This window comes from Poeciliopsis prolifica, unplaced genomic scaffold, assembly GCF_027474105.1.
Source record: "Poeciliopsis prolifica strain line A6 unplaced genomic scaffold, Auburn_PproV2 SCAFFOLD299, whole genome shotgun sequence".
NCBI lineage: Eukaryota > Metazoa > Chordata > Actinopteri > Cyprinodontiformes > Poeciliidae > Poeciliopsis > Poeciliopsis prolifica.
Window position 1 is genome coordinate 211 of NW_026562674.1, and position 24,790 is coordinate 25,000.

At 51.5% G+C, this 24,790-nt stretch overlaps 1 protein-coding gene and 1 pseudogene across 1 annotated transcript; both read left to right on the top strand.

Moving 5' to 3' along the window:
• The first annotated feature begins 4,544 nt into the window (after positions 1 to 4,544).
• Positions 4,545 to 14,182, top strand: LOC129357759 (GPI inositol-deacylase-like). The gene is given in 29 exon segments (XM_055026790.1): positions 4,545 to 4,768; positions 5,513 to 5,573; positions 5,576 to 5,665; positions 5,756 to 5,931; positions 6,218 to 6,389; positions 6,469 to 6,594; positions 6,597 to 6,628; positions 6,703 to 6,755; positions 7,899 to 7,965; positions 8,034 to 8,139; positions 8,269 to 8,327; positions 8,412 to 8,495; positions 8,996 to 9,042; positions 9,105 to 9,174; positions 9,247 to 9,330; positions 9,456 to 9,480; positions 9,483 to 9,530; positions 9,776 to 9,849; positions 9,920 to 9,971; positions 11,122 to 11,188; positions 11,261 to 11,366; positions 11,507 to 11,545; positions 11,625 to 11,809; positions 11,942 to 12,151; positions 12,221 to 12,356; positions 12,798 to 12,848; positions 12,921 to 13,120; positions 13,205 to 13,309; positions 13,943 to 14,182. Coding segments are annotated over 29 exon segments (2,796 nt in total). The 5' UTR covers positions 4,545 to 4,636; the 3' UTR covers positions 14,082 to 14,182.
• Positions 14,183 to 20,046: 5,864 nt separating this feature from the next.
• LOC129357757 (E3 ubiquitin-protein ligase HECW2-like) overlaps positions 20,047 to 24,790 on the top strand; it is a 24,359-nt pseudogene continuing 19,615 nt past the window's right edge.

The following is a 24,790-nucleotide window of genomic DNA, read 5'->3' on the forward strand; positions in this document are numbered from 1 at the left end:
TACCAGGGTCTAACAGGGTCTACCTGGGTCTACTAGGGTCTACCAGGGTCTACTAGGGTCTACCAGGGTCTACCAGGGTCTACCAGGGTCTACCTGGGTCTACTAGGGTCTACCAGGGTCTACTAGGGTCTACCAGGGTCTACCTGGGTCTACCTGGGTCTACCAGGGTCTACCTGGGTCTACCAGGGTCTAACAGGGTCTACCTGGGTCTACTAGGGTCTACCTGGGTCTACCAGGGTCTAACAGGGTCTACCTGGGTCTACCAGGGTCTACCTGGGTCTACCAGGGTCTACCTGGGTCTACTAGGGTCTACCAGGGTCTACTAGGGTCTACCAGGGTCTACCAGGGTCTACCTGGGTCTACCAGGGTCTACCAGGGTCTACCTGGGTCTACCAGGGTCTACCTGGGTCTACCAGGGTCTAACAGGGTCTACCTGGGTCTAACAGGGTCTACCTGGGTCTACCAGGGTCTACCAGGGTCTAACAGGGTCTACCTGGGTCTACTAGGGTCTACCAGGGTCTACTAGGGTCTACCAGGGTCTACCTGGGTCTACCAGGGTCTACCAGGGTCTACCTGGGTCTACCAGGGTCTACCTGGGTCTACCAGGGTCTAACAGGGTCTACCTGGGTCTACCAGGGTCTACCAGGGTCTACCTGGGTCTACCAGGGTCTACCTGGGTCTACCAGGGTCTACCAGGGTCTACTAGGGTCTACCAGGGTCTACCTGGGTCTACCAGGGTCTACCTGGGTCTACCAGGGTCTAACAGGGTCTACCTGGGTCTACCAGGGTCTACCAGGGTCTACCAGGGTCTACCTGGGTCTACCAGGGTCTACCTGGGTCTACCAGGGTCTACCAGGGTCTACCTGGGTCTACTAGGGTCTACCAGGGTCTACCAGGGTCTACCTGGGTCTACTAGGGTCTACCAGGGTCTACTAGGGTCTACCAGGGTCTACCTGGGTCTACCTGGGTCTACCAGGGTCTACCTGGGTCTACCTGGGTCTACCAGGGTCTACCTGGGTCTACCTGGGTCTACCTGGGTCTACTAGGGTCTACCAGGGTCTACCAGGGTCTACCTGGGTCTACCAGGGTCTACCTGGGTCTACCTGGGTCTACCAGGGTCTAACAGGGTCTACCTGGGTCTACCAGGGTCTACCTGGGTCTACCAGGGTCTACCTGGGTCTACCAGGGTCTACCTGGGTCTACCTGGGTCTACCTGGGTCTACTAGGGTCTACCAGGGTCTACCAGGGTCTACCTGGGTTTACTAGGGTCTACCAGGGTCTACTAGGGTCTACCAGGGTCTACCTGGGTCTACCTGGGTCTACCAGGGTCTACAGGGTCTACCTGGGTCTACCAGGGTCTACCTGGGTCTACCAGGGTCTACCTGGGTCTACCTGGGTCTACCAGGGTCTACTGGGTCTACCTCTACCTGGTCTACCTGGGTCTACCTGGGTCTACTAGGTCTACTTACCAGGGTCCAGGGTCTACCTCTCTTGGGTCTACCACTGGGTCTGGGCTCTACTAGGGTCTACCAGGGTCTAACCTGGGTCTATACCTGGGTCTAGGGTCTAACAGGGTCTACTTCTACCTGGGTCTACCAGGGTCTACCTGGGTCTACCTGGGTCTACCTGGGTCTACCAGGGTCTAACAGGGTCTACAGGGTCTACCAGGGTCTACCTGGGTCTACCTGGGTCTACCTGGGTCTACCAGGGTCTACCAGGGTCTACCTGGGTCTACCTGGTCTACTGGGTCTACCAGGGTCTACTGGGTCTACCAGGGTCTACCTGGGTCTACCTGGGTCTACCAGGGTCTACCAGGGTCTACCAGGGTCTACCAGGGTCTACGTAGACCCATCTTAAGACCGGAAGAGAGAAGCAGTGTATTTGCACAGGTCTATCCTCCTCCAACCGTTTCCGCCCCACCTCAGCTTAACTTATGTTGCCTAGCAACCATGACAGCATGAAGCGAAGAAAAAATACAACAAAGCCGAAGTTTGTTTTTTAGTTATGTATCACTCCGGATTTCTGTATTATTAGTAAAAAATAAATCTGTTAGTTTGATTCTAAAATGTTCAAATGTGTATTGCACATTTCTAAAGGTGTGGTGTTTTGTGAGGGATTATGGTTCCAGTAATGCCAGAATTAATAATAAATCATAAAGACTGTGGTATTCTGATCAGTAATGTAATTATGTTAGTTGTGTTACCACCCCACACCACTAGAGGCAGTATCAGACTAAGGAGCAGAATTAGTTAAAAACTGCGAGTTGAAGTAAATAAAAGAGAGAAAATCAAATACAAGCTGAGAGTGAAAATCCTTCCTAAAGGTTAAAATATATCACAGATTTCAAAAGAAAATAAAAACGAGAGCTCATTGATAATATAGGAAACGGCGCCCCCTTCACTTCCGGAGTGCAATGGTCCCATTTCCATATGAGGAAACGGAAATGGACCTGTCCCTCCCTTCCTGTTTGCTGCAGCGAGGTCCTTCTCCATTTGCAGGCCACACGTGACGCAGTCTTCGAATTTGGACAGGCCTTGTCGTCACCCTGTGACATAATTGGCTTACAAATCCGTCCTTCAAAGGATGCAGACCTTGAATTTGGACACAGTCTATACCTCATTCTTTTCTGATATTTACGGAGCTAATATTACCAACTCCAGATGCCCCCTGGTGGCCTGGAGGACTTCTATTCTATTCTTGCTGTTGCAGCTTTTGTTTATTTGTGTGTCTTTGGTTTTGTGTTAAAATTTGAACCTGTGGGCCACCGTACCACAGAGCCACATGTGGCCCGGGGGCCGCAGGTTGGAAACCCCATCTGTAAAAACAACCAGTGACGTCAGCGCGTTCAGTTCATCTAATGATGTCAGAACAGTTTAATCTCTCCTGTGGTTCTGGTTCTGGTTCCCCCGTGTCGGGCTGCAGACAAGAAGATCGTCAGCATCCTGATGCGGTTCTGGTACCTGACCAGCGTCAGTCTCCCTGACGACAGCATGGAGGGAACCCAGATGTTCACAGTGTCCATCAGCGACGGAAAGACGGAGGTCAAACGGCTGCTCACCGCCAGCTACGAGTCGGTACCAGAACCCGAGCAGAACCGTTCCTCACGCTGAGCGATCCGGACCCTGAGGTTCTGTTGTTGTTCTGGTTCAGGTTCCAGAGGGAGTTCACCGAAGGTGTCGCTGCAGACTGGACCATCACCCGAATAGAACACTCCAAGCTGCTGGACTAGGCCGAGGGGCCGGTACTGAGGATCGATCCGGCCGCTTCTCCTCACCAGGAGCCCAGAGGGACGGAACCAGAACCGCCTGGACTGGATTTGGGTCCGGTTCCGAGCGGATGACATAATCACCTGCTGACTGGATTTAACGTGAAACTGAAGGCTGAACATGGAGTTCTGACCCAGACCTGCTGCTGACTGGTTCTAGTTCTACGACCCAGTTCTGGTAGAACAGGACCTCCATGTTGTTTCTACATTAAAATAATATTCCACCATTTCCTTTTATTGTTGTTTTCAAGAAACTTTGAGCAACAGATTTCAGTTCAATCAGAACTTAAAGATTCAACCAATCAGAGCTGGAACCTGCGAGAATAGACCAATAGGAGAGCAGCTACGCAATGACGTTTTCTGTGTGTTTTATTCCATGTGTAAAGTAATAATTTCCTGAATAAAAGTCCTTTAATGGGAGGAAGATGGTGGTTTTCAGAGCTCTGCGCCTCTCCCAGTTCTCCTGATGTGTCCTGACTGGTTTAACTGGTTTAACTGGTCTCTGTGATGGACCCGCCTCTCAGATGATGGATACATGATGAGATGAGATTCTGAATCAACCTGCTGGACTCACCATGAACAGCTTGAAACCTGTACATCTTTTAATTCCTATTTCAAGTAAAACTGAAGTTAAAACATAAAAAAAAAAAAATTTTTTTTTTGTTTCATGATAAGAAACTGGTCTGGTTTTCATCTGGGTAAAACCAGTTAACAGTTGCACTGGGCCCGGTCGTTCAGCTGGTTTTAATCCAGTCCTTCCACCGGTTACAGCAGGAGACTCAGAAAAAAAACATCTTCCTAATACCGTAAATAATGTTTTAGGTGGGAATTATTGAATCCAACTGACACTTTCACGCGCACAAATCGTCACTCAGTAGCTGATCTGCTATTGGTCAATCGTCACAAGTTCCTTTTCTCTGATTGGTTAAACACCCTGAGTGGGCGCATCTTTTGTAGTCAGCCGGTGGACAACTCGGGCAAGGGGCGGTGTGGGAGGAGTTATCCAAATAGCCGCTCAGAGAAAGGCGGTTTTTTCTCAGCAGAATTACCTTTGTGACGTCATTTAAGGTCGAACACTTCCTGGTTCCCACACATCACGTTATATCGATTTAACAACGTTACTCGTCTTTATAAGGGGCCAGGTTTAGCTCCAATCAGCCCTGCTTACATCAGGTCACTTGGTTATCAGCTGCCCCCCTCCCCCAAATCACGCCCACCTTTCTGCCCGGTTCCTCGCCGGCTGACTGTAAAGGAGTGCACCCTGTGAGGCTGAGTTGTGAACTGGTTCGACTGGACTGGCGGTGACACCCTGACCAGGCGGACCGACAGATGAGGCCGCAGTAGGTTCGGAGAGTCCGGTTCGACGGAACCATGAGGGCCGCCGCGGTGGCGCTGTACGGGGCGGCGCTGGGGCTGCTGCTGGTCGGCCTGCGGGAGCTGCTGACCGGCTGCGAGGAGAACCGATGCAGCATGACCTACATGTTTGAATATCCGGAGTACCGGGTGAGTCCTGGCCGGTTCCCCCGGAGTTCTGCTGGGTCCAGGGAGCTGCTGTCAGGTCACAGAATCAGATAAGCGGGGTTCTGGATGAAGAACCCCTTAAAACTCCTGGGCAGGTCGGAGCAGAAGAGAAGCAGATCAGAACCCGGATGGTTTCTGAGATCTGCAAACATCCTGACCGGCTGATCACTTTGGTCTGAATCGTTGCTCAATACGGCAACAAAGAGATGCCAACAGCAGGGCGACTGTCACTGAACACGTCCTGGTGGCCGATTCCCTCCAGCTGTCAATGAGCCGAAAACTGTTCCAGTTTCACTTACAATAAAGAAAGTGAACCAGAATCGATTTCATCTATTGGTTTGGAGCAAATCAATGATTTCATCAGATATAGATTCATTAGTCACACCAGGTGATAACCTCGGGTCAGCAGTAACGATGCACCGATTGCACACCGATTCCCATTTTAACTGATGCCAATTTTTTTGTATGTAGCAACACAATTGCTGAGTTGGCAACAGTAAGGCTGTTAAAGGCGCCGTGATGTTCGTGTTAATGCAGCTGATGTTACACGTTCACCTGCAGGAAGACGCAAAACAGCTGATTGGTCAGGTGACCGAAACATTCAGTGTGTTTCCATCGGCCCTCTTCAGTACGTCAACCTTTTTCAGAAAAGCCGAGAACGACTTTGTGCAAACAGAAACTGTTTTGAATGAGTAATTTTCCGTTGTCTGTGGTTTTTGTTGGCAGCGCGTGTCTCTGCCCAGACGCGTGGCCAGACGTTACCCGGCATACGGCCTCTACCTCTACGGCGAGGCCTGTACGCTCAGGAGACCCGGGCGCTCAAACTCACCGGCGCGCCCGTGCTCTTCCTGCCCGGAAACGCCGGCAGCTACAAGCAAGGTGAGGGGAACCATCCATTCCCACAGGTTGAAAGGTTTTTCATGCCTGGCTTCCTGCTCTCTGATTGGCTCTCCCCGTCATGTGACGCAGCCCGCTCTCTGGGCTCGGTGGCCCTGAGGAAGGCGGAGAACATGGAGGGAGGCGTCCATCTCAACGTCTTCACCGTGGACTTCAACGAGGAGCTGGTGGCGCTTTACGGCGGCAGTTTGCTCCGGCAGACCCACTTCCTGCATGAGAGCATCAAGGCCATCCTGCGGCTATACAAGGTCAGAACCGGCTGGCACCGGTCCGGTCCGACCTCTGACCTCAGCAGGTTTAGTTGACAAACCAACAGGAAGTAACACATTTAAACTGGTGATGGAAACGTGGCCAGAAGAAAACTAAATGATATTAAAGAAGAAATAAAAAAATCACAAATTAGTAATACATAAATACAAAATAATAAGTTTTAAAATATTATTTATTCTTATCTAAATCAAATGTAAATAAATAAATTGTGAACATAAAGTTCTGTTCAGCTGTTTGTCACATAAAGGTCCGTTTTCCCCGCAGCAGCTGCAGGCGCCGCCGCAGAGCGTGGCGCTGGTCGGCCACTCCATGGGGGGCGTTCTGGCCCGGGCGCTGTTCACTCTGCCCCGCTTCAACCCTCACCTGGTCAGCCTCATCATCACTCAGGCCTCCCCCCACATGGCCCCGGTTCTGGCCCTGGACCCACACCTGCTGGGTGAGCCGAGCCGGACGGCGTGGTGCCGGCCGCCGAGATGCTGGTCGCCGTGGTAACTCAGTTCTAACCCTCTTGCTAGATTTCTACACGGCGGTGAGAAGGAAGTGGGTGAATCAGGCGGCCAAGCTCAGGAACATCACCGTGCTGTCGGTGGGAGGCGGTTACCGTGACTACCAGGTCCGGTCTGGGCTGACGTCCCTGCCCTGTACCCAGGAGACCCCAACAAGCTGTCTCTGGTGGTACGGCCGGTTTGTAATGTTCAGTTTGTCCTGTCGCTGCACCTTCCTGTGCTGAGCCTTGTGATCTGTGTCAGGTGACGGCGGTTCCCCGGACCTGGGTCTCCACCGATCACCTCTCCATCGTCTGGTAAGTCGACTGCCGCCTCTCCCGCCGCCTCTCCCGCCGCCTCTCCCGCCGCCTCGCCCGCCGCCTCTCTCCCGCCGCCTCTCCTGCCGCCTCGCCCGCCACCTCTCCCGCCGCCTCTCCCCCGCCTCGCCCGCCGCCTCTCCCGCCGCCTCACCCGCCGCCTCTCCCGCCGCCTCGCCGCCGCCTCCCGCCGCCTCGCCCACCGCCTCGCCGGCCGCCTCTCCCGCCGCCTCTCCCGCCGCCTCGCCCGCCGCCTCTCCCGCCGCCTCTCCCGCTGCCTCTCCCGCCGCCTCGCCCGCCGCCTCTCCCGCCGCCTCTCCCGCCGCCTCTCCCGCCGCCTCGCCCGCCGCCTCTCCCGCCGCCTCTCCCGCCGCCTCTCCCGCCGCCTCGCCCGCCGCCTCTCCCGCCGCCTCGCCCGCCGCCTCGCCCGCCGCCTCTCCCGCCGCCTCTCCCGCCGCCTCTCCCGCCGCCTCGCCCGCCCCCTCTCCCGCCGCCTCGCAGGCCGCCTCTCCCGCCGCCTCTCCCGCCGCCTCTCCCGCCGCCTCGCCCGCCGCCTCTCCCGCCGCCTCTCCCGCCGCCTCTCCCGCCGCCTCTCCCGCCGCCTCGCCCCCGCCTCTCCCGCCGCCTCGCCCGCCGCCTCTCCCGCCGCCTCTCCCGCCGCCTCTCCCGCCACCTCACAGGCCGCCTCTCCCGCCGCCTCGCCCGCCGCCTCGCCGGCCGCCTCTCCCGCCGCCTCTCCCGCCGCCTCGCCCGCCGCCTCTCCCGCCGCCTCTCCCGCCGCCTCGCCCGCCGCCTCTCCCGCCGCCTCGCCCGCCGCCTCTCCCGCAGCCTCTCCCGCCGCCTCGCCCGCCGCCTCTCCCGCCGCCTCTCCCGCCGCCTCTCCCGCCGCCTCGCCCGCCGCCTCTCCCGCCGCCTCCCGCTGCCTCTCCCGCCGCCTCGCCCGCCGCCTCTCCCGCCGCCTCTCCCGCCGCCTCTCCCGCCGCCTCTCCCGCCGCCTCGCCCGCCGCCTCTCCCGCCGCCTCTCCCGCCGCCTCTCCCGCCGCCTCGCCCGCCGCCTCGCCCGCCGCCTCTCCTGCCACCTCGCCCACCGCCTCGCCTGGCTTTTGCGTCAGGAGTCTCAAACCCCATGTGTCTCTGTTGCAGGTGCAAAGAGCTGGTCCTCGCCACAGTCAGGGCGTTCTTTGACCTCATCGATGCCCAAACCAGACAGGTCTGAACAGCTCAGCTGCTTGTTGTCACGGAGATCTCTGTCCTCACCGCTGATCCGATGTCCAACAGTTCACAGATGATCCAGAGAGGAGGCGGAGCGTCCTGAACCATCACTTCATCAGACACAACGTCAGGACACTGAGAGACGTCCAGGACACGTCCGTCCCCATCCTGGGTTAGAGAACGGGTCTTTATGGCGGCGCCGCCGTCTAGAGGCGGGGGCTCCTTATCGCCGGGTCGATTGCCGTATTGTGGTTCTGGTTCTGACTGTTCCTGATCTGAGTTCTGCTCCGTTGTTGTCCAGATGTTCCTGAAGCCTGGAGTGAAGTGAACTCTCTACGTCTGTCCTACAGAACCCCGAAGGTACCAGCAGAACCTCCTCCAGGCAACAGAAGGTCCGCCAGGCGGTTCTGAGGTTCTGCAGTGATGCTCTGCTCTGTCTGACAGGAAGGACAGCTGAAGTACTTCCTGTTTGCTCTGCCCAGTCGGCGGAACGCCTACAGTCATTTCTACTGCCGCAGCAACAACCTGGTGGGTTCTGCTCACAACTCCAGAACTTCCTCCTTTATGATCCCACATTGTCTCCCAGTTTGTCTCAGTTTGTCTCCCACTTTGTCTCAGTTTGTCTCCCACTTTGTCTCAGTTCGTCTCTCAGTTCGTCTCGATGGTTTTTCTGCTGCTCTGGATTTTTCATGCCTGATTTAAATTGATTCTTTTTTCTCCCTTGATTTCCTTGACAGTTTTTGAAAACGTTTCAGTTTGAGATTTCCTCACTGGGAGTCGACCTGAAATCTCAGCCTTGCTGTCAAACAAGATGGCTGCCTGATCATTTCATGCTGTTAACCATCCAGTGGATTTCTGGCTCCTCCCAGCTGCAGCTTTTCTTCCCTCTGCTGATTATAAAACTTTGATTTTCACTTTGGTTAAAATCATTTTTCTCTTTGCTCAGCGATGAGGAAACAAGGTGGATTTTAGCGTTTCTGTCCCTTTAAATCATCGGTTTGGTAAAACGTGTTGCTGTCGTCCAACAGGAGACGAGCGGCTGGGTTTTCGGCTGTCTCCATGGCAACGCCTCCTGGTAAAAGCCGCCATCTTGAATTATTGAGACGTTTGAATCGCTCTGGTGTCTGGGATGAGCAGCTTGTCTCTCTGTCCTCAGTGACGCGCCGTGGACCTGTCCATGGGAACCGAGCTGCTGCCAGCTTATAAGGTGACCTGAGCAGAACGGCGCGGTTCGGCCCGGTTCTGCTCAGGTTCTAATGAGACCCGTCTCCTCCCTCAGGTTCTGGTTCTGAGTCTGGCCGACTTGTCCTCCTTCACTCATCTGGTCGTTTCTGCCCCAACCTCAACAGCCACAGGTCAGCCCGCCCTTCCCCTGAACCGGGTCGTAACCGGGTCGCTGGCGGTTCTGACCCGGCCTGAGGTTCTGACCCGGCCTGAGGTTCTGACCCGGCCTGAGGTTCTTTAACAAGTGTTTGTTTCTTCCTTCAGTTCACGGTGGAGTGTGAGTGGCAGAGAGAGAATCTCTGACCCGGTCCGTCTCTGTGCCGCATGTCTTGTCCTTCGGTGAGTTAAAGCAAAGTTGGAGCAACAGCAAAACCAGTAATAGAAAGAAATGACAAGGATCAAAGTCAGTCTAATTGCCTGGTGTCGCTAATTAGCATCATAGATTCATGTACACTAACGGTGGGGCAAATCTTCTGTATAACCTGATTGACAGCAAAACAAGATGTTTTTTTAACAGTAGAAAAACAGTTAAGAGCTGCTAAAAGCTGCTTCGCAAAAAAGTTCTGGTGGTTCTGGTTCTGCAGGTTTTCAAGCCAGTGACGTCACAGTGAACTCCTCTGGACTTCTTCACAACATCCAGCTGTTGCACTTCCACCAGGTAGCCATCTTTACAGTAGCATTGTTTTCTCCTACGCTGCCTCCAGGCCTCAAACGCATCTTGTGTCCAGGTCTACCAGGCCTTCCGGATCAGCGTAGCGAGTCAGTGCAGAGGAACCAGAGGTAGGTACTTCCTGTGGAAGAGAACCAACTTCCTGTGACGTGGAGCAATGATCCCAGTGTCTGTGTGTGTGTGTGTGTGTGTGTGTGTGTGTGTGTGTGTTCATGTCTGTGTGTGTGTGTGTGTGTGTGTGTGTTCATGTCTGTGTGTGTGTGTGTGTGTTCATGTCTGTGGTGTGTGTGTGTGTGTGTGTGTGTGTGTGTGTGTGTGTGTGTGTGTGTGTGTGTTCATGTCTGTGTGTGTGTGTGTGTGTGTGTGTGTGTGTGTGTTCATGTCTGTGTGTGTGTGTGTGTGTGTTCATGTCTGTGTGTGTGTGTGTGTGTGTGTGTGTTCATGTCTCTGTGTGTGTGTGTGTGTGTGTGTGTTCATGTCTGTGTGTGTGTGTGTTTCATGTCTGTGTGTGTGTGTGTGTGTGTGTGTGTGTGTTCATGTCTGTGTGTGTGTGTCTGTGTGTGTGTGTGTGTGTGTGTGTTCATGTCTGTGTGTGTGTGTGTGTGTGTGTGTGTGTTCATGTCTGTGTGTGTGTGTGTGTTCATGTCTGTGTGTGTGTGTGTGGTGTGTGTGTGTTCATGTCTGTGTGTGTGTGTGTGTGTTCATGTCTGTGTGTGTGTGTGTGTGTTCATGTCTGTGTGTGTGTGTGTGTGTGTGTGTGTGTGTGTTCATGTCTGTGTGTGTGTGTGTGTGTGTGTGTGTGTTCATGTCTGTGTGTGTGTTGTGTGTGTGTGTTCATGTCTGTGTGTGTGTGTGTGTGTGTGTGTGTGTTCATGTCTGTGTGTGTGTGTGTGTGTCATGTCTGTGTGTGTGTGTGTGTGTGTGTTCATGTCTGTGTGTGTGTGTGTGTTCATGTCTGTGTGTGTGTGTGTGTGTGTGTGTGTGTTCATGTCTGTGTGTGTGTGTGTTCATGTCTGTGTGTGTGTGTGTGTGTGTTCATGTCTGTGTGTGTGTGTGTGTGTGTGTGTGTTCATGTCTGTGTGTGTGTGTGTTCATGTCTGTGTGTGTGTGTGTGTGTGTGTTCATGTCTGTGTGTGTGTGTGTGTGTGTTCATGTCTGTGTGTGTTGTGTGTGTGTGTGTGTGTTCATGTCTGTGTGTGTGTGTGTGTTCATGTCTGTGTGTGTGTGTGTGTGTGTTCATGTGTGTGTGTGTGTGTGTAGACAGGCTGCCCGGTGTGTACCGGATGCGGGTTCCCTGGTTCCGGGAGGATTCCTTCACCACAGCCAGGTGACTCTTCCTGATTGCAGCTGTTTTCCGTTTCCTGCTGCTGGTTCTGACCCAGTTTGACCCGTCTGCCAGCTCGCCGTCCGCCGCAGAGATCTCAGGGATGCTTCACACGAGTCGCCCTGACAACAGCTCCAGTGTGCTGCTGCAGCTCCACACCGCCCCCAACTGCCAGTACAAGGTACAGCGCTGAGCTTTGCTTTCAGCCTGGTGACTCTGGATTGCTAATCCCAAATTAGCAGCTGGCAGCTCTGACTGCTTTAGAGGAGTCCCACATCAGAGTGTGATCGATCCAAATGCAGAATGTTTCCTCCCCTCCAGGTGTCGGTCAGAACCTCCTTCCCCAAGGTGCTGGGACAGGTAAGTCCAGCTTTTGCTCATCCAGACAGAAGTTGCTGATTTCTCGTTGCTAGGCAACAGTAGTTTGCTGCGGTTCCAGGTCCTGCGGTTCTGCGGGCCGCTGGTTCCGGTCTACACGGCTGTGGCGCTGCTCCTGGCCTGCGGGGGGCAGCTGTCCTCCATCCTGGCGTCGGGCCGAGCGGCAGACATGAGCGAGGCGATGGGCGGGGCGCTGCAGCTGCACAAGGTCAACCTTCCTGTTTACCTGCTGCACATCCTCCTCAGGTGAGCCGGAGTCCCGCCCTCCGAGTCCCGCCCTCCGAGTCCCGCCCTCCGAGTCCCGCCCTCCGAGTCCCGCCCTCCGAGTCCCGCCCTCCGAGTCATTCTGGGTCACGTCTCGGTTCTGTTGTTCTCCAGCTGCTGTCGGGACCTCCTCCCCCCAGAGGACGCCCTGCCCCCCACTCCGCCTGACAAGGCGCTTCCTGAGTGGGCGGAGTCGGGAGAGGAGTGGCGCCACCTGCTGGCGCCGCTGCTGTACGTGCTGGGAGCCGCCGTGGCGTTCTGGGCCAGCGCTCTGCTTCGCCTGCTGGTGCGGCTCGCCTCGCTGCTGCTGGCGCCGCTGCACAGGTAACGCCGGGTCGGGTCAGAACCCGGTTCTCTCTGAACTCTCCGCTGACGGCGGCCGTTGCTCCGCAGGCCGTCCGTCTCCAGAGGCGCCGGGACGCTGCGGCTCCGAACCCGCCTGCTGCTGGCCGTCTGCCTGGCGGCGGCCGGATCCACTTCCTGTGGCGCTTTGGCCATCACTGCCGCTGGCCTGCTGCACCTGAACCGGGTGAAGCACACACACACACACACACACACACACACACACACACACACACACACACACACACACACACACACACACACTGCCCCACTCGTTCCACGCCGTCGTTAACCGGATCAGAACCTGCTGTTAAACTCAGTACTTCCTGGTCCGTCTCGCTGTAGAACCTCCACCAGCGGTTCTGACCCAAATCAATATTTTTTCACTGTTTTTATTTAATGTTATGTATTTTTAAACTTTGATTTGTATTTATTTGTTCCAGTCTATTTTTTTATTTATTCATAATTCTTTTTGTGTAATATTGAATTTTTCTTTTTTAGATTTTATTATTTTCACTCTTGTTTTATTTATTCATTTTATTATCGTTCTAATATTTATATTTTTCTCTCTCTGGCTGATAAAATGTCGGGTCAGGGTGTACTTACTTTCAGTCCGTGTTGCCTTCAGGTCCTGCGGCTGCAGATGACGGAGCGGTCTCTGAGCCACATGTTGAACCTGGTAAGATCCAGCAGAACCCGTCCTGCAGGTTCTGTTTGGCCCAAAACCAGAACCCGCTCTCCGTCCCCGCAGGCGCCACGGAATCAGAAACCGGCCGCCAACGGGGCGCCGGAGGCCGCGGCTGGCGAGCGCGGCGGCGCCCCCCTGCTGTCAGAGAGCGCCCTGCAGGAAGTGAGGGACGACCTGCAGCTGCACCTCAGCCTGGCGGCGCTGCTGCTGCTGCCCGCCGTGCTCGGCGCGCCGTCGCTGCTCCACTGGGGCCGCAGCCTGAGGTAGCGAAGCACCGCCCCGCCCCGCACCGCAGGGAGTGGAGCCCCTGTCTGACCCACGCATCATGGCCTTCTTGTCCTGAACAGGTTCTGCACCCGGCTGGACCCGGATCCCTGCTGGCTTCACTCCGTGCCTCTGGTCTGCGTCTCCCTGCTGCTCATCAACTGCGACACGCTGCAGCTCAGCAACAGGTGAGACAATCGACAGGATCTGGACCCCTTCAAAATCTGCTCCGAAATTCTTATCTCAGTAAATTGATCTTTAACCAAAATTCAGTAAGTAGCCATGTAATTATTATGCTGAATATAATTAGTGTGATGACCATCTGCTGCAGAACAAGCTGCAAACACCAAAACTAAAAAACAGACAGAAAACGCTGCCAACTGGCTGCAGTAAAGGTTTGTCCTCCAGGCCACCAGGGGGAGCCGAGCATCTGGGACCGGAGTCAGTAGAGACGGGAAATCCAGAGGAAAAGTTTGAGGAAGGAAGAGAAGACGCATTATACTTTATATCTTATATTTTAATAGAACAGCAGCATATTTACGAAGCTAATATTAGTGAGTCCAGACTCCACCTAGTGGCCTGGAGGACTAAGGCTTTGAGTTTGCAGGATTTTATCCTTGTTTTTATTTTCTGTGGTTGCAGCATTTTTGTGTTGCATTTGTTTTACGGTTCATGTTTATCTTAGGCCACAACATTTATGTGTTTATTTGATCTAAATTTGATTCAAAGATTGGATCAAATAAATATTCTGTAGATTTATTTCATCTTCAGCAGATCTCAAACACTTCCTGGTTTTGAACTTCCTCCTTCCTGTCTTGCAGCCGACTGCTGCCTGTCGTCTCCTGCCTCCCGCTCCCATTGGCTGTCACCATGGCGACCTTCTCTTCACTCCACCTCTACAGAATTGCCTACTTCCTGTTGGCGGTGCTGGTCCCCCTGGGTGTCTGCTGCGTCCTCTGACGGCCCGGGAACCGACCCGCCCGCCGTCCGGACGTCCTGCCGCCTCGTCTGCCTTATTGCTCCGCCGTCAGGGAGTCAGCGGGGGGCGCTGTTCTGAGGAGGAGGTTCTGATGGCCCGCCTGGCGCCGGAACCGGTCATGTTTACATTCATCATCCTGGAAGCAGAGCAGCAGGGTGGCGTTGGAGAGGTCCGGTTTGTTTCTGTGTTAATGTCAGGGTTCAGGTCAGAGGTCAGGGTTCAGGTCAGAGGTCAGGGTTCAGGTCAGAGGTCAGGGTTCAGGTCAGAGGTCAGGGTTCCAGGTCAGAGGTCAGGGTTCCGGGTCAGGGGTCAGAGGTCAGGGGTTAGATGTCAGGGTCAGAGGTCAGGGGTCAGGGTTCTGGTTGTGGAACAAGCTCTGAGGCAGCGGTTCAAATAAATTCTTCAGAACCTGAATTGAAACACTTTCTCCTCTTCCGGGTCGGTGGCCTCACAGACGGCCCCGCCCCTTATTGGGCTTTAATGATCGTCCAAAGGGTCAAAGGTTGACGTCAGCCGGGTCCACCCAGAACCTGCTGGACCAGCTGACGGTTCAGTCCTGCAGCATGACGCTGCCACCACCATGTTGTCTCCTGTCCCAAACGGGCTCAAACCAGAGGACAGGGTCAAAGGTCAGGACCTCACCCTGCTGCCAGAACAACCACCACTTCCTTCAGCCTGATGGTGACCCTTCAGAATAAAAGCCTTTTATTGTTCCATTCACTCACCGGTTCCTTTTTCATCCCATCTTCATGGTTCTGAATCTGGTTCTGTTCTGGTTCTGAATCCTGGTTCTGTTCTGGTTCTGAATCCTGGTTCTGTTCTGGTTCTGAATCCTGGTTCTGTTCTGGTTCTGAATCCTGGTTCTGTTCTGGTTCTGAATCCTGGTTCTGTTCTGGTTCTGAATCCTGGTTCTGTTCTGGTTCTGAATCTGTTCTGTTCTGGTTCTGAATCCTGGTTCTGAATCCTGGTTCTGAATCCTGGTTCTGTTCTGGTTCTGTTCTGGTTGTTACATTTCCCTCTCTGTGTTTCTGGTTGCCATGGAGACCATCAGAACCGGCCCAAAAGGTCCGACTCTGCTGCCTTATTGCGTCTAATGGTAAACCGTTAGCGACCTGAAGTTCAGAACCAGAATCAAGATTATGGAATCAATAACAGAGTTATTGATTCCATTTTGTGTGGAACAAGCATCCTTGCAGAGCCGCTCGGCCCGGTTCTGTTGACCCGGTTCGCTGCTGGCCCGGTTCTGTTGACCCGGTTCTGCTGAAACCGAGCAGAGAGACAGAAATGATTTGTTTGTGTTTTATTGATGCTTTTTGGGTTTTCTGAACTTTTTTGTTTTTATAATGGAGCCGATAAAACGGAGAATCAGATCATAAAATTCATTTTTACCATTTTCAACATTAAAATGTTGATGTTGTTACAAAAAGAAAAACATTTTTAAAACATTAATAAATATGTTAAGTACCTATTTTGAAAAATTTGAAGCTTTTAAATGTATGAATTTAAAATCTAATAAATGTGTAATATTTCGACACAGAAACTTTTAAAATATTGACTTTTTCAAAATGTAAAATAAAAATATTTTAAAAATTGTATTCATTTAAAAATTTAAATTTAAAATGTGACATTTAAAAATGTAGAAATTTGAATGTTCTTTTTTTTTAATGGAAAAATTGACATTTTTGAAAATATAGAAATGTGAAAATGACTAAATATAAATGTGTGTTTGAAGCGATAAGCGGTTTCGCGTCGCGCCTGTCGGCCGCTGTGCCTTCCTGCTTCACTCCTGCCGTCAGTGGAAGTGGACCTTACTGGTTCCAGTGTTTAAATGTGGCTCCCAGTGGGAAGCCTCTGTGTCTGCCGTTGTACTAAATGGATGATTTGACTAGGACCTGCCATGCCCTGTGGTCACTGATGGTGAACCGGAGTGTGGAAACTCGTGACCCTGGCTTTTGTCGTGCGGTTTTGGTGCCTCGTCGTGACCGTGCGCCGACCTGGTAGAAGAGATCATAAACTCACAATGATGTTCTGGACTCTGACTTGTTCACTGTGACTTCGTCCTTCAGCCGTTCGGATCGACGGAGGCGAATTGGAAAAGAAGTGGAAAGTTTTTATTCTCTGATGGTTTTGGATATTGTGAGCTTAACTCTCCAGAGGTTTTTACAGCGTGTTTTAAATGTGCCGGGTGTTTTCTAATCAAAAGCTGCCCTTTGTGACTAATGACCTGAGATTAAAGGGACATTTGTAATATTTTGTCTGGTGATTGAATGTTCCTGAAATCAGAGGTTTGGCTGAACCCGTTAGCCTCATGCTCCAGTTCTACTGTGTTTCTGTCCTGCCTGAGATTCTGGTCCAGACCCGTTATTTCTATGGCGACAGGTCTGGACCTGAACTGGTGGAAGCTCCAGCTGAAGATGGCAGAGCCTGAGACAGCATGCAGCCTCTCTGTCTGCAGTCTCTCTGTCTGCAGCCTCTCTGTCTGCAGTCTCTCTGTCTGCAGTCTCTCTGTCTGCAGTCTCTCTGTCTGCAGTCTCTCCGTCTGCAGTCTCTCCGTCTGCAGTCTCTCCGTCTGCAGCCTCTCTGTCTGCAGTCTCTGTCTGCAGTCTCTCTGTCTGCAGCCTCCGTCTGCAGCCTCTGTCTGCAGTCTCTCTGTCTGCAGTCTCTCTGTCTGCAGCCTCTCTGTCTGCAGTCTCTCTGTCTGCAGTCTCTCTGTCTGCAGCCTCTCGTCTGCAGCCTCTGTCTGCAGTCTCTCTGTCTGCAGTCTCTCTGTCTGCAGCCTCTCTGTCTGCAGTCTCTGTCTGCAGTCTCTCCGTCTGCAGCCTCTGTCTGCAGTCTCTGTCTGCAGCCTCTCTGTCTGCAGCCTCTCTGTCTGCAGCCTCTCTGTCTGCAGCCTCTCTGTCTGCAGTCTCTCTGTCTGCAGTCTCTCTGTCTGCAGTCTCTCTGTCTGCAGTCTCTCTGTCTGCAGTCTCTCTGTCTGCAGCTCTCTGTCTGCAGTCTCTCTGTCAGCAGTCTCTCTGTCTGCAGTCTCTCTGTCTGCAGTCTCTCTGTCAGCAGTCTCTCTGTCAGCAGTCTCTCTGTCTGCAGTCTCTCTGTCAGCAGTCTCTCTGTCTGCAGTCTCTCTGTCTGCAGTCTCTCTGTCTGCAGTCTCTCTGTCTGCAGTCTCTCTGTCTGCAGTCTCTCCGTCTGCAGTCTCTCTGTCTGCAGTCTCTCTGTCTGCAGTCTCTCTGTCTGCAGTCTCTCTGTCTGCAGTCTCTCTGTCTGCAGTCTCTCCGTCTGCAGTCTCTCTGTCTGCAGTCTCTCTGTCTGCAGTCTCTGTCTGCAGTCTCTCGTCTGCAACCTCTCCGTCTGCAGTCTCTCTGTCTGCAACCTCTCCGTCTGCAGTCTCTCTGTCTGCAGTCTCTCTGTCTGCAGTCTCTCTGTCTGCACCTCTCCGTCTGCAGTCTCTCTGTCTGCAGTCTCTGTCTGCAGTCTCTCATCTGCAGTCTCTCTGTCTGCAGTCTCTCTGTCTGCAACCTCTCGTCTGCAGTCTCTCTGTCTGCAGTCTCTCGTCTGCAGTCTCTCTGTCTGCAGTCTCTCGTCTGCAGTCTCTCTGTCTGCAACCTCTCCGTCTGCAGTCTCTCCGTCTGCAGTCTCTCTCTGCCGTCTCTCTGTCTGCAGTCTCTCTGTCTGCAGTCTCTCTGTCTGCAGTCTCTCTGTCTGCAGCTCCGTCTGCAGTCTCTCTGTCTGCAGTCTCTCTGTCTGCAGTCTCTCTGTCTGCAGTCTCTCTGTCTGCAGTCTCTCTGTCTGCAGTCTCTCTGTCTGCAGTCTCTCTGTCTGCAGTCTCTCTGTCTGCAGTCTCTCGTCTGCAGTCTCTCTGTCTGCAGTCTCTCTGTCTGCAGTCTCTCTGTCTGCAGTCTCTCTGTCTGCAGTCTCTCTGTCTGCAGTCTCTCTGTCTGCAGTCTCTCTGTCTGCAGTCTCTCTGTCTGCAGCCTCTCCGTCTGCAGTCTCTCCACAGCTCAGCTCCGGTTCTGTTTGCATATTTCTGTTACCACGGCAACCACTTCAGATCTGATACCAGATCTGTCCTGTGTAAACAGATTTAGCGCTTTCCTCAATCTGTTTACACAGATTGGCACCTTTTGAAAAATTAGTCTCCCCTGAATTAAATTTTGCAGTAAACTTTTGAAGTAATAATTTGTTTGGTAAACTTTCAGTTTATTAAAGCATCAACAGGGTTGCGTTTAGCGAGTTGGCTTTGCTTCAGCTAACAGTAGCTAATATTAACTGTAGCTAATAGCTATGCATATTCAGCTAATACGGTTAGCTAAATACCATGTTGGTTTAGCGCTTTAGCATTAGTGGGAGTAATGTTAGCGCTAACCGGGCTCAGCATGGCTAACCATTTAGCTCGCTGTGCCGCTACTACCTACTAGCTACTACAAACTGCTTGATGTTTTTATACTTATATTTTCAGCTGATTTATTTGTAAATGGGACTTTTGGAACAAATGTTTGATTAAAACTGAGAAAATTACTCCTGTTTCTGGTTTTTCTTTATTAAAAATTGTTTGGGTTTAAATTTAATACAGAGCCAGTTCACAACAAACGCATCAGAGATTTAGAATCGTTTCATGGTATTTAAATCACATGACTGAACCAGAATAAAATAATGTGAAATATTGTGTTGAAATGTTTGGATTTGTTTAAAGATGCAGTACCTCCCTGCAGCCTGTTGGGGGCGGTATTTCCCTGCAGTCTGATCCTGAAGGCTGCCGCTGTTTTCTACTGGCAGCTGAAAGGCGTCAATAAAACTTAGGATGGAGTTCAACCAAACATTTGTAAATATTTCAAGTTCTAACGTCACTTCACCTGAAACTGAACGTTCTAAAGTTATATATATATATATATATATATATAAAAAAAAAATTCCCTTCTCACCCACCGCGGGTGGTTCTTATCCTCTGAGCTCGGGTCCTCTACCAGAGGCCTGGGAGCTTGAGGGTCCTGCAGTATCTTGGCTGTGCCAAGGACTGCTGCACATTTCTGGACTGAGATGTCTGATGTTGTTCCTGGGATCTGTTGTAGCCACTGCTCCAGTTTGGGGGTTACTGCCCCGAGGGCCCCGATGACCACAGGCACCACTGTGGTCTTCACCTTCCAGGCCCTCTCCAGTTCTTCCCTGAGGCCCTGGTATTTCTCTAGTTTCTCCTTTTTCCTGATGTTGCAATCACTTGGTATTGCTACATCTACCACAACGGCTTTCCTCTGTTGTTTATCCACTACGACAATGTCTGGTTGGTTCGCCATTACCATTTTGTCTGTCTGGATCTGGAAGTCCCACAGGATCTTAGCTCTGGCGTTCTCCACCACCTTTGGGGGTGTTTCCCACTTTGATCTCGGGGTTTCCAGTCCATATTCTGCACAGATGTTTCTGTACACTATGCCTGCCACTTGGTTATGTCGCTCCATGTACGCTTTCCCTGCCAGTATCTTGCACCCTGCTGTGATGTGCTGGACTGTCTCAGGGGCCTCCTTGCACAACCTACACCTTGGTCTTGTCTGGTGTGGTAGATCTGGGCCTCTATTGCTCTGGTGTTTAGGGTTAGGCATTAGCATCTGCTAAATATGTTTGTGTTTCTCTTTTCCATAACGGAACTAATGTTGACTGTCTTGAGATTAGCCTGCCCACTAACTGTTTAGCTAGCAGTGCTCAGCATGGCGGTTCAGCACAACTTCCTGTCAGCACGAGAGTTTCTGGATGAAGCTTCTAGAAAACCTGATCAGACACCTGGTCAGAAACCTGATCAGGTGTCTGGTCTGCAGGATTGATCCTCTTCCTGCATGAAAACTGGATCCAGTCCAGCAGCTGCAGCTTTCAGACGGAATATTAAACATGATGTAACCGGAAGGTCTGTGTGCTTCTACAGGTTGGGTGAATCCCGCCCTCTCCGGGGTTTTTCCCCATCACCATGCGGTGTCACCATGCGGTGTTCAGCGGGAACCAGCCGGACGCGTGACGCCATCCACCGGTGAGTCGCGTGCTCTGCAGCCGGACTGCAGCTGCGCAGAGAGGCAGAGCGAGAGCCGCAGAAACAGCAGCCTCCGGTGCACACACACACTCACTCACACACACACACGCTGAGAGAGAGGAAGGTGAGGCTGAGCTTTCCTTGCGCACCTCTGGATCGGACCCGCAGAACCCGCAGGACCCGCAGGAGGGAACCTTCCTCCACCCGCAGCTCTGCGTCAAAGGTAAGCTGCGTGCGGTGCTCGCCCCGCAGCGGGGACAGAGGTAACCATGATGATGATGATGGTGCGTGTCAGTGAAACAGCCGCAGCGGTTCTCCGCACCGATGCGGGATGCCGTCCAGCTTCACGCGTGAAGCTCCGCATGCTACATGAGAGGCGATGACGTAGGGAATTCCCACAGTAACCCTGCACAGTCCCCGCACGTCCCGCACAGGCGGAGCGGGACGGCGCCGTTATGTAAGATGGATTCTGCTGACACGGTTCGGTTCGGTTTGGCCTCCAGCTGGGGCGAGCTGGCCTGTGATTGGTTATCAATCAGCTTCTTATCGATCTGCAGTCAGATCAGTTTGCGGTAAAAGACACTGATGATGATGATGAGGCCTTCATCCTGTTTTGTTTTAAAATCTTTGATCAAAGTTGAAGGAAACTAAAGATGCAAACGCAGCATTTCAGATCTGCAGCTTCCTCTGATCAGACCTTCATCTTCATCCTCATCTTCATCCTCATCTTCATCCTCATCAGCTCGTTTCACATCACAGACTCATAAAAATATGTTTTATTTCCCCACAGATAAACATGTCTGGGTCGTTTAAAAACCGACAAATAAACATATTTACCAATTAAATAAATAAAAAGAAGAAATATTTAAAATGTTTAAAACCAGCAAGGTTGAAATGTAATGTTTTTGGATCCAGATCTTCAGCTCAATCGGGGTTACACAAAATAGATATTTGATAACATATCAAAAAAATACAAATATTATTGAAGAACTAATATTTTTATTTTTTAGTTTAGAACATGAATAAAAGTTCTAAATTTAGCCGTTTTCCTATCATCTGTTTAATGGTATGAAAACTGATTAATATCATAAAACTTTCATTGAAACTAAGTTTCACTGCATGAGGTCAAACAATTACAACAATAAATAGAACTAAATGTCAAACTTTTACTTTGTAATCACTGATATCCACATTACAGTTTAAGTGTTAAACATTAATTTTGTGAAAAATAAATTCTTCTGCATGTTTTGAGGAAAACATTTCAACATAAAAACCCTGCAGCATTTACAAAATGAGCATAAATAATGTTACAATCTTTCTGTGTAAACAGAAAATCTGAAACATTTTCAGTTTTTCTTCATCCTGAGGAGAAAAGATGGTTTTCTGATCAATGCAGTCTGGTATGGAGAGACATCAGAGCAATAATCAGTCTGAAATCCTCATTAAATCATCAAATATGAGATAAAAGCATCCTCCAGTGAGACCACCTGGAGGTCAAAGGTCAGCCATCTGTACAAACGTTTTGACAAAATCCTTCAGTTAAAGAAGAGAAAAACATTTTAGAAATATTTAAAAATTGTTTTTTTATTGTATCTGTTCAGTAATAAAGTGAAGATGATTCTTTTTGACATAAAGTGGATCAGAACGTCGTTTCAGTCCAGGTTCTGATTTATCGTTTGGGTTTCAGAGTAAAAATGAAACCCAAACTGTATTTTTTGCCCTTGTTCTTTGTGAAGAAGATATTTTTCTGTTAGATAAATTGGTGACTCTGTTCTGTTAGTGGGGCAGATTCGCTCCGTCCAGAACTCTGGTCCGAGCCAGAAATGGCCCCCGGACCGCGCCTTGGACCCCTCTGCAGCGTGCTTTGGATCAGAACCACAGAAACCGGACCGGTTCCTGTGACGACCCCTCCCTGGGGGGCTGGAGGCGGTTTCCCTGGAAACGGGTCGGTAATCCGGGTCAATCCGGACCGGAGGGGGGATTACAACCCAGAACCTCTGCTGCACTGCTCTCCACCTGCAGGCCGGTCCGGTCCGCTCCCAACATCTGTGGAGGTGCGGCGCCATTACGTAACCATGGCAACGTCACAGCGGCCGGTCTCTGGGATGAGACCCAGAATCAGAATCAGAACGGGTCGGCGCCGTGAGCCGGATTTACGGCGCCTGCATCTGGATGGAGGTTTATTCTCCCGTAAATCCCTGTCTGAGGTTTCACTGTGTGTGTGTGTGTGTGTGTGTGTGTGGGTGTGTGTGTGTGGTGTGTGTGTGGTGTGTGTGTGTGTGTGTGTGGGTGTGTGTGGGTGTGTGTGTGTGTGGGTGTGTGTGTGTGTGGGTGTGTGTGTGTGTGTGTGTGTGTGTGTGTGTGTGTGTGTGTGGTGTGTGTGGGTGGGATCTTGTCGAGTCAGGAACGTCCTGCTTTCCTTCTGATTCCTCCCGGTGGTCGGGTCGGCGGTTCTGTTCAGCCGCATTGATTGCAGATAAAGCCCGCTGCCCCGCTTTTAATTTGAAAGGTTTCATGTGTCACGTGAGACAATAAGTGAAATCCTCCAGTTGTTGCCAGACAGCAGAGTGAGGAGTTTGGCCTCAGATCAACACTGTGGGATCCCGGTTCTGTTGTCGACCCGGTTTGGACCAAGCTTCAGCTGTTGAACTCACATTACAGTTTAGTGTCAAAATAAATGAAACTAATGAAAAGTTGTTCATATTTGACACTTATTATGGTCCAAAAGCAGCTCTATCTAGGTTAGCGTTCATTTAACGTAAGTCAGGGTTTCGGCTGTTTTGCAGTTTTCTGGAAGTTTTTCCAGATTTGAGCATAGAAGCTAAATGCTGCTTGTTGTTAGCTTAAGCTCAATATTTAGCACTGAGCTAAATATTTTAAAATTACATATTTTCCATCAAACAAAGATTTAGCTAGCAAGCTAAATGTTTAGATTGCTACATACTAGTTTGAACTTAAATATTTAGCTTGCTAGCTATACATTAGCAGTATTTATATTAACTGCAAGCTAAATATTTAGCTTCCAACTAATATTGAGCAAGTTAAATATTAGCTTGAGTTAAATATTTAGTGTCCAACTAATATTTAGTCTTGGATTAGGATTAGCGAGCTGTTACCAGGCAGAAGCCTGGTAAAGAGTTGGCCATGTTGTCGGCCATGTTGGAGACCAGCAGCAGGACGGTGCTGGACTCAGGCTGTTCTCTGTTCATTTAATTCTAACTCTGGTTTCCTCTCTGCTCCCCGGAGGTTCCTCAAGCTGACCTGTGACCCTCCTGTTACCTTTGACTTGTGACCATGGCGGTCCGTGAAATTCTTCGGTTTGGGTCAGACAGTCACAGGGATCCGGATCCGGCAGCAGCGCTTTAAGGTTCGGTCCAGAAGCTCTTTTCTTCTCCTCCTGTACGTCTGTGTCTGTGAGCCGCCGCCCAGCATGCGTCCGTCCCTCGCCACCGCGGTCCTCCCACCCAGGACCCGCTCCCACAATCCCCCCAACCTGTCGGTGGGAGGCCGTGAACACCTGTCGGCCCCCGCCGGCGCAGCCCTCACCTGCGCCACACGCTGAGCCCGGAGAACCTGCGGACGCTGGCGGAGCGCGGCGGGGCGGCCGTGGACGCCGCCTCCGTCATAGGCGGGCCGGTCGGGCTCACGAGGGCCAACAGCGACACCGACCTGGTGACCTCGCAGAGCCGCTCCTCGCTCACGGCGTCCACGCTGGAGTACACGCTGAACCGCGGCCAGAACCTGGTCATCACCTGGGACATCAAGGAGGAGGTGGACGCCACCGACTGGATCGGGCTGTACCACATCGGTGAGTCCAGAGCCGGGAGGGGCCTCTGATTCAGGGGCCTCTGATTCAGGGGCCTCTGATTCAGGGGCCTCTGATTCAGGGGCCTCTCTTCACATGAAGAATTTCGCCTCCAGTTTGAGTCAGAGTTGGTGGGTTCTGGGAGGGGGCGGAGCTTAAATCAATCTCTGGTTCTTATTGGCTGAGGTGTATTTGTGAACAACCTGACAGGCATTAAATTGTAGCTATGGTAACACAACAACAATCAAGCTATGATTGTTTGCATTTTCCAAAGAAAATGTATCGATTAAATCTTAAATTTAAATGTTAAACAATATAAATCACTTAGTTTATCCCTGGAGAAATGGTAAACCTAATTTACTATAGCGCTTTAGTATTAACAGAATAAATTTTTATTATCATTGCTGAAACTTAGCACAATATTTTTGTTGTAACCAGTGATATCTAATGGTTTCAATTTGTGACAACATGTTAGCTTCTGAGGAGTTAGCTTCTGGGAGTTAGCTTCTGAGGAGTTAGCTGCTGAGGAGTTAGCTGCTGAGGCGTTAGCTTCTGAGGAGTTAGCTGCTGAGACGTTAGCTTCTGAGGAGTTAGCTGCTGAGGCGTTAGCTTTTGAGGAGTTAGCTTCTGAGGAGTTAGCTGCAGAGGCATTGGCTTCAGAGGAGTTAGCTGCTGCTGATTCTGAGGCGTTAGCTGCAGAGGAATTAGCTTCTGAGAAGTTAGCTGCTGAGGCGTTAGCTGCTGAGGAGTTAGCTGCTGAGGAGTTAGCTTCTGAGGCATTAGCTGCAGAGGAATTAGCTTCTGAGGAATTAGTTTCTGAGGAGTTAGCTGCTGAGGCGTTAGCTTCTGAGGCGTTAGCTGCAGAGGAATTAGCTTCT